Raw genomic sequence first — 13429 nt, 5'->3', positions numbered from 1 at the left:
GGGTCACTATGTTCAACATAACGTCGGCTGACACCTTCATGTTTACAATAATAGTAAAGGTCACACAAGTTTTAATAAAGGTCACTATGTTTAAATTAGGGTCAATATATTTAATATAATATCAGTTGTGCGTGTATGAACCTCGAGTCCACAATAACATTATTGTAAACCAGTTTCATACTAGCTTTTCTCGGAGTATAAGACAGCTTAAAATTAATCTAATACTCCGTATAAAGTTACTCAATTCTCGTTAAATACTACTCCGTATTTGGTTTGGGATGTTGGACAATTATTAATCTCATAAATTATTATTTTAATAAAATAAATTTTTCGACCTTTAATTGATAACCAATCAAAATTTCAAAATTTGATTTAAATTTCAAAATTTGGAAACCTTACTATTAAAATACAATTAGTAAATAACATTAATTTGTAGTTTTCAATAACATAATTAGATAAAGTATTACTAACTTTGAATCCGCCGACATAAATTAAACAAGGACAACGACATATTCGAAATGACCCTTGAAGAAGAGGCAGTGACAATACAGTCGAAGAAGAGGCGATGCCGATGTAAAATCATAACCTAGTTTGGCATTGATACTATTCTCCAATTCGTTGTCCATATGTAATGTTGTATGATTTTGAAGAAGCACCGAAAAAGAAGCTGAGTTTGGTTGACTGATATTGAAGGAGAATAATGGGTTTGATCTTACTAGGAGAAAATTTGGTCTTTAGGATGACGATGTAGTCAAAGAAGATGATTGTAGACACTTAAAAATATTTCCCCAATCGAAATTTGATGATGAGTAAAATCTTTCATCACCATCTGATTCGAGTAGAATAATGGAATAAAGGAGCACTTGATTTTACTTTATAAATCAAGTTCATTCCATTAATCTAGCCCATATTAAGCCCAAACTTTTTATTTAATCCTTTCCTTATATTCCTAAGCCCAATCCCAAAAATAATCAATCCACAACCCAATCCAAGCTTTATAGGGAGTTCTAGAACTTCTAATATGCATGAAGCTGATAAGCAGATTAAAATTATTAAAAAATTCGTGAAGCATAAAAGCACATATTTCCTGAAAATCGCGGGCCTGGCACGCCATGCAAGCACCTAACGCGACATACCATCACCTGTACACAAGTAGCTTCGATCACAACGTCCCAAAATGGTCATGCTCACAAGTAGCTCCAGCCAAACCCATCTTGTTGTCCTAAAAAAAGTAGAGAAAATAGGTGATCATTGTGCGAGTCGGGCCTAGCCGAGGCAAAAAAATCAGTTTATTTCTAGGGCCAGGCCAAGCTTCGAGCCAAAAATTACGTGCCCAAACCCACCCAAAATTGTCAAGTCATGCGGGCTTTACTGGCCATATTGGACCGGGCAAAAAAAACCCAATTAAAATTGCATAATAATGCATTCCCAAGCCCGCCCCAAAATTTTAACAGCTGGGCCGGACCCGACCTAATTTCGGGCCGGAAAAACCTACCCAAATTCGGGTCGAGCTGACTTTGATCAGCTTTAAAAAAAGCTACATCTAAAGTTCACCTTATAACAACCTTCAAGAGGTGGATTCTAGCTCGAAGGTAATGCTTTCTACTCACTTTCGCTTTTGCATACTCCCTAGCTAGACCCACAACCTTGCTGATTAACTCCTCGTTCCCTTTTTTTTTACCCACAAATTTCGACGCAGTCACACTCTCCATTACAAGCTTCAAACCAGATCCCACCAAGGCAAATCTGTTACTTCCTCTGTATTTTTTAAGTGTTACAGTTTAACCAAACACGCATGTTGAGATACAACTTTGACCATTTTAATAAAATAATAAAAAATTTGATATTATGAAAGTATGAATTATGACGAATCCAACAATATATTATACAATAACATTTATTTTATTTAAATTAGTAAAATAATTAAGTCAAAACCATTATGTGAATAGTAAAAAAAATCAAACTGTAACACTTATTAATACACGGAGGGAGTACTTTTTTTTTTTTTTTTTTTTTTTGGAAACTCCTCACACCATTGAGCAAAAGAAACCTCATTACAATTAATATCTTTAATTAAAAAAAAAAGTTACCTTTTCCTCCGTTTTCCTTAGATTTACTTCCTTTTTGTTTTCATACGTTTTCAAAGTTCTACTCACTTTTTTTTCCCTTCAAAAAAAAGTTCTACTCACCTTTTTTTTTTTAGGAACCTACTCGCTTTTACTTTATTTCTTTTACTAGTATAGATCCCGTGCATGCACGGGTAATACAAGTTTTTTTTTACTTAATTCAATGACTATTATGATTAAACGAACTTTAATGAATTTAATTGACACATAAGTATATCTCACATTTATTAATTACCTAACTTAGGCCCTGTGCCATGCACGGTAAGTCTAATTTATTAAATAAAAAAAATGATTATATCTAACAAATAAAATTTGATAAAATATACACATCAAATATATAGAAATTATATTGTTTCAATCAATATTAAAAGGCAAAGAAAAAATATAATATATAATCTCATGTCTTTTTAGAAAACATCAAAATATTAATCAAACAACAGACTAAATCTTTAGTAAAACTATTAATTAGCACAACACAAATGTAAATATATTAATTACAAATAATGTTTCATATTTATATCTAACAAAATCATATTGTTTCAATCCATATTAAAAGGCAAAGAAAAAGTATAATATATAATCTCATGTCTTTTTAGAAAACATCAAAATATTAATCAAACAACAGACTAAATCTTTAGTAAAACTATTAATTAGCACAACACAAATGTAAATATATTAATTACAAATAATATTTCATATTTATATCTAACAAAATCATTTATGTGGAAATAAATTGAAGTGATCGATGTTTTAAAGTAATTTATTTAATATCAATTTATATAAATCAATTTAATTATTTTTTTTTTTTTTTTTTTTTTTGCAAAATCTAATAACACACCGTATAAAATATAATTAAAAAAGAGTTGAAATAATATTTTAGTTAAATGTGTATGCATGGAAGAATAAAGAATACCAACTAAAAAGAATATAATTATTATAAAGATAATATAAAAGATTTGGAATAAAAGTATTATGTTTTCTCTCAAAAAAAAAAAAAAAGTATTATGTTTATATACAAATATTTCAAAAAAGAAAAGATTTAGTTTTAGTATTAAACAGCACCAGAATGAGACACGTGTCACTCCCGGTATCTGTTTTAGTATTAAAGTTATTGATGATAACCTTTTATTCATTTTTTATCACCTACAAGCTACATCCCTTTTTTGTGGGCCTAATATTATCTAACAAATCCCTTACTTTATATCTTTCTCTTTTTTAAAGTATAAAAGTACTCACATACAAGGTCCATTTTTTTACTTATCTTGGTATGTGTTGCTACAATAATTGAGTAGAATCATGAAAACGCAATAATTGAATATTGATAAATTATTTTAGTAAGATGATCCCATCAAGTACCCACAAGATTATATTTTTCTTAGGTATAAAACATTAACATTGGTCAAACTAGGTAAGTTAAACAATGCAAAAGATCCTAATTGAGCACTTAAATCCCTACCATATAAAAAGTGGGAGATTGTTCTTATGAATACTGCACGGACTATTGTACCTTTCAAAATGTTTTGTTACCTTCTTACTCCCAAGTGTAATTTTGTAATTTTTCTTAAGACCCGTCAATTAATTAAAAATTAAATGAAGAATGGACTAATAAAGTTTAAAATTTTCTACATTTAATTTAATGGGGATTATGATTTAATTACATGACAATATTAGTCACTAGACAGCGAAAAGTTGTTGCTTTATATGGGAGCTTTTTTTTTCTATATTTTGTGAAGGTCGAAATCAACGACTTACACATAATTGTGTTTAAAGGACATTGAAACTAATGAAATAAATCTATGATTGTGCCGAAGTAGATTTACTAGAAAAAAAGGAAACCAAATTGACTACGGTGAAAAGGGGAAGAAAGCAAGAAGAGATTCAAGGGAATTATTAAGGGAATTATGGGTTGCATAGGGTTAATTTAGTGCAAAACCAAATTGTTAGAAGCATTTTGTCCGATTTCATTTTCTGATTATCTGTTAACTTTTGAGCATTGTAAAATCATGTGTATCTGAATACTATTATGTAATAATGCCACTACTATGGTGTTGTTTGGTTGATGTGGGAATTTATTTCCCATAGAAATTTATAATTCGTGGGAATTTAATTCCTTAATAAAATTCCTAGGAATTTCTAAAGTGTGTTTGGTTGGTGCACTACAAGAAAATAACCTTTTCGTAGCGATTATTTTAACCTTTAGTATCGATTATAATTGCAACATAAAGTTCTCCCAACGAATGGTCATTCGATACAATATCCCCCGTTGCCTTAGCCTTTAGTAGTGGTTTTCAATATCGCTGGGGTTGGCCTCAATAATCGATACGAAAAACTACATCCAATCGTGGTGATTATTGTAGCGATTACAATCGCTATAAATGTTGAACTCATTTTCTTTAAAAAAAAAATAACATGCATATGATCTTTACAAGATTCGAACATGCAACCTCAAACTCTTATATTAAATGTTTCACCAATAAGGTATGACATATTTTATGTATTCATTGTCAAATAATATTTTTATATCTAGTGTAGAAAATGCTTTTCGTATCGATTTTTGGGATTTAGTGGCGATTGTAAATGATACGATTTCTCAAAATTATATAAATGTGTAAAAATAATGTGGATATGTATTATTATATTTTCCATATCGATTTTATGTGGGAAAACCATGGCGATTGTAAAATGATACGACTTCCTTAATTATTTCACAAACATACTTGCATATTGTAGCGAATGTACAATCGATACAAAATAATCGCTACGAAAAGCCATTTTTCTTGTAGTGGTGATGAGGGAAATTGAAATTCCCGTGAATTGTAGTTTACCTAGGGGGAGCTAGGTAATTTACTTCCCATGTTTTGAGGGAATGAATTTTCACTTCCCTCATTTTTACTTTTTTAGGTCAACCAAACAAGTACCCACTTTATCAATTCCCATGAATTTTCAAGGAAAAATGGAAAAGAAAAATCCAACATTTGCACTTTATCCTTACAAAAATCCAACCTTCTGATTATTCCTCAAAAATCCAACGTTTATAACTCTCCTTCCCCTAGAGGTCCATTTTACCTGTGACCTGATAAACAGGTTAAAAAAGAATTCTTTTTTTTTAATTCTCTCATTTTTCCATCTCACTCCTCTTCTTTCTCTCTCCTCTCACCTCAAACACTCAAACCACCAACCCTACCTCCGCCACCACCACTCATCACCGCCGTTTCACCTCTCCTCCCCTCCCTCACTCTCATTCTCCCTCTCTATCTCTCTCTCACCTCTTCCTCTATGGAGTCAGGGCTTGCAATTTGCGAAGGGTGGGATGGGCTGTGTTTCAGGCAGATCGGGGAGGTTTTTAGGGGCTAGGTTTCAGGTAGGGAGGGTTTCGAGGTTAAGGGAATCGAAGGTTGGTGATTTGGGTGGCTGATGTGACGGAAAAAGGGAGGTGTAGTGACAGAAAAGGGGGGTCTTTTGATTTTTTTTTTTTTTTTTTTTTTTGCGGCTGGGCGGTTAGCGGGGTTTGGGTTTGGAGGTGGTGGCTGGCCGGTGGAGTTGGTGGCTGGGCATGTGTGTAGGTGGATGGGCGGTGGAGTTGGTGGCTGTGCGGTTTTGTTGGTGGCTGGGTGTGTGTGTTGGTGGCAGGGGAAGGTGGTGGTGGTGTGTGTTGCGTTTCGGTGGGCTGTGCATTGTTTCTGGTGAGCGGTGGGCGCGCAGGGGAGGGAGGGGGAGAGGGAGTGGTGGCAGGGGAAGGTCGTGGTGGTGGAAAAGGGATTCTGATTTTTTTTTTTTTTGTTTTTTTTTTAAATTTTTTTTAATAATTAAAAAAAATGATTAACCTATAAATAGCTGACACGTGACTTATAACTTAGAAAAACCGGTCATCAACATGTAATGGACCTGTTGGGGAAGGAGGGGTATAAAGGTTGGATTTTTGAGGAATAATCAAAAGGTTGGATTTTTGTAAGGAAAATGTTCAAAGGTTGGATTTTTCTTTTCCATTTTTCCAATTTTCAATACCCCCATTTTATAATGTCAACCAAACAAGCCCTATATATGTATTGTGATGTACCATGTACTGCTATATGATGTATCTTTTTGTTTCCAATTAGGTCAATGAGCGCAAAAGATATATTAATATCATAAATTTCTTTATAAAGTGTTAGCACGTTGTGTTTTTTCACTACTTAAATAAGGGTGTAGATTGTTGTATCACATTTCCGAGAATATGCTACAACATCAAAGACAAGAGCCTTCGGCAGCGGACGATAACTCCATGTAAAGTGCAAACACAAGCCAAGAAAAATTACGGCTAAGCAATAGGGAGATATTCCTGTATCAGTCCATTAACTCCTTGTCAAGTGCAAACATAAACCAAGAAAAATTAAGCCAAAAGGGCTTGGCTGCTTTAATAAAATAATGGGCGTATATATACAAGCAAATTAATTGTTTTGAAAAAAAAAAAAAAAGATTATAAGTAGAGTTTAAGATGGAAAATGCACTCTAATAAACTCAACTTTAGTATAGGTATGTATATAATACTCCGTTGCATTTGGAACATTTCTTGAGAGGAGGGTTTACTAATGTTTTTTTGTTGTTAGATTTAAGAAAAGAATCAATCAATAACATAATATTAAAACAGATACCAGGAATGACACATGTCACTTCCTGGTGCTGTTTTTTCCTTCCAAAACCTTTTTTTTATTTATTTATTTTAAAGACAATGTCATCAACTATCTACTCTATAATACACACCAAATATTCACTAAATCTTATAATTGTAATAAATTTGATTTTCTTATTTCTATTTATGTAATAAAATAATTCCATATCTATTAATTCGTATCTTTCTATTTATGTAATAAATTAATTTCATATCTATTAATTCGTATCATTATAAGTAAATTTTTTTTTTTGAGGCAAATAAGTATAACTTCATACTCCATATCTAACGATATTTATGATCAAAATGTTACATTGGAAAACGTGCCTAGTCAAAATGAGAACTATAAAAAGCGGCAGAGGGAGTATGTATTTGTATGTCATTATTTTCATTTTAGTAGCACATTACAACCTATTTTATTCTTCAAATTATATTTTAAATTTGATAAAATTATTTTTTGTCATTAAATATGAAAATTTTGTAACAAACTTTATTCCTTGAAATTTTAAAATGTTTTTCTTATTAGGAATTTTCAATAATGTCATATTTATTGGACACAAATAGCAATATTCAATTTTTAAAAATTTTCAGTAGTTTATGTATGAAAGAGTATTACTTACTTTTTTTTTTTTTTTTTTTTTTTGTCAAAAAAAAAAATCTTACTATCACAAAGTGTATTAAATGCACAACATTTTACATTTAGGTGCAACTTTATCTTTTTAATATTTGTATTAGATTTTTTTTTATTATGAAATTGAAATTTCGCTTTAGTAATGCTTTGATTAGAAAAACATAAGAAACCGAAAGGAGTATAGCAACATAGTTTAACATTATAAACCTTTAATCTATATACCACAAACCTATTCACTTCAGCTTAATTTCAGTTCAACTCAGTTTAGTTCAACTTCAATCAGTTTAGTTCAGTTCAGTTTAACTCCAATCAGTTCAATTCAGTTCAATTCAGCTCTTAATTTCCTTCTCTTATAATATATTCATTTCAGTTTAGTTTAGTTCAGCTCCAATCAATTCAGTTCAGTTCAGTCTTGTTCAGTTCAGCTCAATTCAGTAAATGTGAACATGCCCTACGTATAGTATATGCATGTAATCATGTAAAAAGGAAGACAATTTGATTAAAATTATATTCTTTTTAAATTTTTTTTTACCTCCAATATTCTCATATTCTCATGGTTTGTGAAAGAAAAAAATTGACTAAAACATCACTAAATAGGGGTTCAATATAATTTTTGTCCATTATATATAATATATAATTTTAAAATGCATATTTCGTTAAAAAAAATGTTACTCATTTAACATTGAATTTTTTAAACACTCATATGGGCTATTGGGCTAAGATATAGTTTCATATACTAATTGGTCTAATTGACTCTGTTACTATTTTTTTTTCCATGTTTTATTTCACTATGCAAAATTAGAATAAAATATATACAAAATATGTTATAATTGTATTGTCCATGTTATTTTTATTTAAAAACAATTAATTGAATTTTATTTTTATTTAAAAAAATTAATTGAATATAGTGAAATAACCGTGCATGGCACGGGACCTAATCTAGTATATAGATAATACAGAGGTACGAAGAAAGTCTCACCCAATGTTGTCATAATTTACATGAAAGTGTGTCTTTATGTCAAGCTATAAGACATGCTTTTACTAATGACTTTTTCTACCTTATGAAGTATACATGAAGATTTGAAGAATGCAGTCCCTTAAACTCTCCTAAGGTACTGAACTCATCATCGCACACAGTTCAATTTCAATTTACTTCAGACTTGCCGAGTTGCCTGTGTGCCTTTGCCAATGCTAAAGCTTACTTAACTTGGGTTTTCCTTTAGCTATGACAGAATAAAGGCACATTTACTCATGCTTCATCGACAATCGACGTCTTATACTTCTCAAAATTGAATTAAATAGGAAAATTATGTGTCTTCTCTAGTGTACTTGGTTCATAGCAGCTGACTGTTGATAAACTAACGTTGCATAAATCAACTCGTTCCAAGCATCAGGAACACCAGGAAGACACCAGTGGCTGCAATCTTGCTTTCTAGTAGACACTTTCATCCCCTTTATTCTCATCTTGCCATAGACTGATGGGTGGCCATCTTTACGAAAATTCGTCAACCTTGTAACATTTAGTAATATCACAGGAACCTTCATGTGTTGGATAACGTCTTCGACAATTTTCATTTTTGTTGGGTAGGTATCAAGGAAAGCACCACTTAGGATGGGCTCTGTTTCACCATTACATGAGCCTCCTGAGTCCCAATCTCCTCCCCTGTTTCAGTACAATAACAATCACAAACTTAGAGGACTCAGGTCTTTGAAATTGTTCAACATGTTTCTATGACAAGCAAGACCCTCCAGCACTAGAATTAAAAAGGGAAAATCCAATCGTCAATGGCCAATAGGAAACTCTGAATATATATACGGAGGAATTTATTACAAAGGGTGATAAATACCTGAAATGCGCAGAAGAGTATGCACGATAAAAGACCATTTGCCTTTCAGGGTCCAAATTCTTATCTATCCATTCACCCCATGTCTTCAGGGCCTTCCTATAAGCCTCAACTGCATCAAATTTGGGATAGACAGTGTCACCTTCTTTATAGTAATTTTTCCTGTATCAAAAGAGTTTTACATTAGGAACGAAGGATAGGGAACAACTAAAAACATTGTTTAGCCACGGTGAATCCACTGATCCATCAATTGAAAATCAGAATTTTACAGGAGATCAACGATTAGGTGGAAGTAAGTCCCAAGTAACCAAAATCACACAAGGAAATAACCAGTTAAAGACAATGTGCAAAGTTTTCCAGAACAATACTGGTGCTTCCCAATTCCAATGAATGTCATATGTAACAAAATAGTTCCTTCTACTCCATCTCTATAACTATATAACCACATTTAACACTAAATATCTTGAAGAAAGATGGTTGCATACCTACCCTCTCGAAGTTTTCCCATGAGTCCACCAGTGGCCAGTATTGAAAACAAGAATGTCAGCCTGCTTCCACCGTTTAGCTGTCTTATCAATTTTATCGATCGATAATGTCGGATTTGAGTTTCCTTGTCCATTGATGCGGGTTCCTTCTCTAACAAGGAAATGAGACCTCACATATTCTATAGTACAATTAAAGTCCTGTATAAAGAAGTTTACATTAGAAAGCATCAGGAAGAACTAAATTTTGAAGATATGCATATGCATCACATGCAGCAATATTTTAAGATAATTATGATGCAGATAGGTTTTAGATTGAACGTAGAGTTACATCTCTCTACAGCTAGCCATTTACATCAAAATACAAACACAATCAACTTAAACCTAATGGAGAAATTCTTAAATAACCATCAAAGGGGAAGAAGAGCAATAGAGCATTGCAGGCAACAACAACATCAAATTACCCCAATGCATATGAAGATGTCTTTCTCTCTGTACCACAAGGGGAAGCGGAGTGGGAGAAAGCCTGAAAGGGATGTCAAATGTATGCAACCTAAACCCTGTGAAATACAAAAGCTATTTCCAATTGATCCTTGATCTTATATGCAACGAGCGACTGCTATTTCACAGCAAACATGAACAGCAGATAATCTAATGAGCCACTGTAATTTAGTTCTAAAAGCCAAAATCCAAGGTGTAGTAATGTCTGACTTTGTTGCCAATGGACAAGAAAAGCATTACAAGCCAAACAATCAAAATGGATAACATGCAATTCAAATCCTGAATCCTGAATATAAATAAGGAGACATCAGATATTTGCAATTACCACAAACTTGAAGATGTAAAAACCTCTTCCTTTAGTTATTTTATATCCATGGACTTCATACATTTTGCTCTTATCAGGAAGTCCCTCACGAAGAAGGCATAACATTGATTCAAACTGGTTCCGGTTCATAGAATCTCCAACAAGCAGCAATCTTTTATCCTTAATTCTGACCAAAAAGTCAGTTGCATTGAACCTACAAATTCAACCAAAGGAAATGACATAATTGGTTCGGTGTTCAGATTATGATAAAGATTTTAGCAGCATTAACACATCAGGAAAGAAGGAAAGGCCAAGCCTCTTTTGCTTCAAGAAATTTTTGGATATAGCCATTAGCATCTTCCAGAATGTTGAATGACAAACAGAAACAAAACAGGACAAAAGTAGAAAGTCCCAGACTGATTAGACAAGGACATGTGAAGATGTATATTGACCATCATCAAGACAAGAATGATTTTATTAATTGGATAATTTTCCTAGAAAATGACCCAAAACACCAAGGGATGAAATATTATCATCAATCAACTTTCGCTGTTTCTAATATTGTCTGAGGAGTAATAGAGATGATGGTCTATACCAACCAGATTTATTGAGTCGATTCAAAAAATCCAGCTTCAATCATAGTATCATAAGAATCCTCTGAGTAATTGCTGCAACCATATCACTGCCCTTGAGGCCGATTTAACAAATGTACAGTTACAACAAAGTCTAACCATATAAGCAATAAATAGCTTCATTCAGAATTTCAGCCTGCTACTTATATGCTGCTAAAAACGAGTGATTCGTTTTCAACTAACACACCATCACTTGTACGAGTATCTAGTATAGCAATGCATATGCCCTCCAATTCTCACTAATTCTCTTCCTAAGTCATAAGACAAAGCATTAAAAATTATCACTTCAACCAGAAACTGGTTAACCTGGTTTGTCCACTCCCATTCTTAAAATTTCAAAATTATTACCAACTAAAGTTACAGAAATACAGTATTTTAGGAGAAAATACAAGTTTATCAATATGATAAACAAAATTTGTTTATCAAATTGATTAAATGGGGCTTCCTCGTAGTTTAGTTCTGATTAGCATAATCATTCAAACAATTAAAAAATAAGGAAAAACTGAATCTTACTTGCAACAATATAACAACATGATTCCATTCAAGCTCTTTGCTTATGTCTTAGTTCACTTTTTCTTCTATATGTAGCATTAAATTTAAATTTAAATTTAAATTAAATTTTTTGTTTCCTTTATAGATAGCATTCTAGGCGAATTAACAATGATTCAATCTCATGTCTCGGGTATACGTACCATTCGTAAAGCTAGCTGACATACACATCATACACACAAATTATTTAATTCAAAAATAATCATCCAAGTAATCCAAATACCATCAAATTTTAACTTTAAACAAAAATAATCAACATTATTGACCATACCCAAATCAAAATCAATTCACAACCCAACAAAAAAAAAAATATTTATAATAATAAAATAATAAAAAAAAAACACACACACACACAAAATCACCTGGGAAGATCACAGCCGTCAGGTTTCCACCGCCATTTCATATAATCAAAATCCGGCCGTCCATTACTCTGACAATCATAAGCTTCATCAACAAAAGGACAAGAACCCGGTTGATAAACCGGGTACCCATCATCTTTAACCCATTTACCCATAAACAAATTACAATCTTTCCCCAAATTCTTCACCATTTCTACTTCTTCTTGACCCGACCCATTTTCAGCAACAGATCCATTAACAAAACCCATATTCTCAATTTTTTCAATCGGGTCAAAATCATTCTCAATTTTCCCAATTTCTTCATTAATGGTGTGATTGAATTCAATTGGCGTGGATTCAGGAGGTGGTGTAAGAGGCGGCAATGCGGTGGTGTTAATGGCGGTGAAGGTGAGATCTGGGGTAATGGAGAGAGAAGAGAAGAGATTGAGGGGGTTTTGGGTGGTGAGAAGTTGGAGGAGTACGAAGAAGAATGAGATTAGGAGAAGAATGGAGATGAATGTGAAAAGATTCAAGTGTTTTTTGTGGAGTTGTTGTAATGTATCTCTATCTCCCATTTTGGGAGTTTGGAGATGGTGACTAGTGATTACACTTTGTTAATGTTTAATAGATTAACCATCTTTTGTTACCAAACTGGTTTCTCTATGCTTCTGTTAGAGGATACAGGATAGTAGAGCCGCAGAGGTGTTAAAACCACACCCGGCTCGACTTGATCCGTATCGGACTCATATTTTATTTAGATCCTGCTAACAAGCGTCCAAGGGCGTTAGTTAAGGAATAATTTTATTGTTGAAAGAGTATTAAGTTAGGAATGCATGACAAAATCACACGTCGTTCGGTGTAATTAATGTTTGTTTTACTATAATATTTTCACTTTTAATTCTCTTATCTAACGTCTCGGGGCGCTCATTAGCTTTTGCCTTCATACTTAGATTAGGTCCCGTGCAAGCACGGTAATTTCATTGTAATTAAACTCCCCTCTGTCCCTAAATTAATGGCTTATTTATTATGTGAGTAATAAATATTAAAAATAGACCACTAATTTAGGGACGGTCGGACGGAGGGAATAAAAGAAAAAAAATAACACTTTATATAAAACAAAATAGATAAAATACAATTATAACATATTTATTAATAGAAACCCAGCAAAATTATTTATAAACTATATATTACATGTATTTATTAAAACCCACTAAGACCATTCTCAAAGTAGATTAGGTCGACGTAAAACCCACTAAGACCCACTAAGACAATTCTTCTCCTATATAAACTCATACATTGCTTATTTTGATAATTTGCTGAGAATATAATATATAATGCATAAATAGCTGAAAATTAATAAATAAAATTATATTA

At 32.4% G+C, this 13429-nt stretch overlaps 1 protein-coding gene across 1 annotated transcript; it reads right to left on the bottom strand.

Annotated features, from left to right (window-relative positions):
* Positions 1–8327: 8327 nt before the first annotated feature.
* LOC145611888 (protein trichome birefringence-like 5) lies at positions 8328–12714 on the bottom strand. The gene is made up of 5 exons (XM_081667270.1): positions 12080–12714; positions 10558–10750; positions 9739–9932; positions 9253–9411; positions 8328–9068 (listed from the first exon to the last, which is right to left on the bottom strand). Exons 1-5 carry the CDS (start codon positions 12628–12630, stop codon positions 8726–8728), a joined length of 1440 nt encoding a protein of 479 aa, XP_081523396.1. The 5' UTR covers positions 12631–12714; the 3' UTR covers positions 8328–8725.
* Between the last annotated feature and the right edge of the window lie 715 nt (positions 12715–13429).

Source organism: Chenopodium album, chromosome 24 (assembly GCF_948465745.1).
Source record: "Chenopodium album chromosome 24, dcCheAlbu1.1, whole genome shotgun sequence".
In the NCBI taxonomy this organism is placed as follows: domain Eukaryota; kingdom Viridiplantae; phylum Streptophyta; class Magnoliopsida; order Caryophyllales; family Amaranthaceae; genus Chenopodium; species Chenopodium album.
Note: the sequence above shows the minus strand (reverse complement) of the source record. Positions and strands in the feature narration are given on the sequence as shown.

What these genes read in the sequence shown, in the direction of transcription:
- LOC145611888 (XM_081667270.1), bottom strand. Translation starts at nt 12,630, where the DNA reads ATGGGAGATAGAGATACATTACAACAACTCCACAAAAAACACTTGAAT. An exon ending in GACGGCTGTGATCTTCCCAG is followed by an intron (nt 10,751 to 12,079) that starts GTGATTTTGTGT and finishes TTGAATTTGTAG; the next exon opens with GTTCAATGCAACTGACTTTT. An exon ending in TACTCTTCTGCGCATTTCAG is followed by an intron (nt 9,069 to 9,252) that starts GTATTTATCACC and finishes GTACTGAAACAG; the next exon opens with GGGAGGAGATTGGGACTCAG.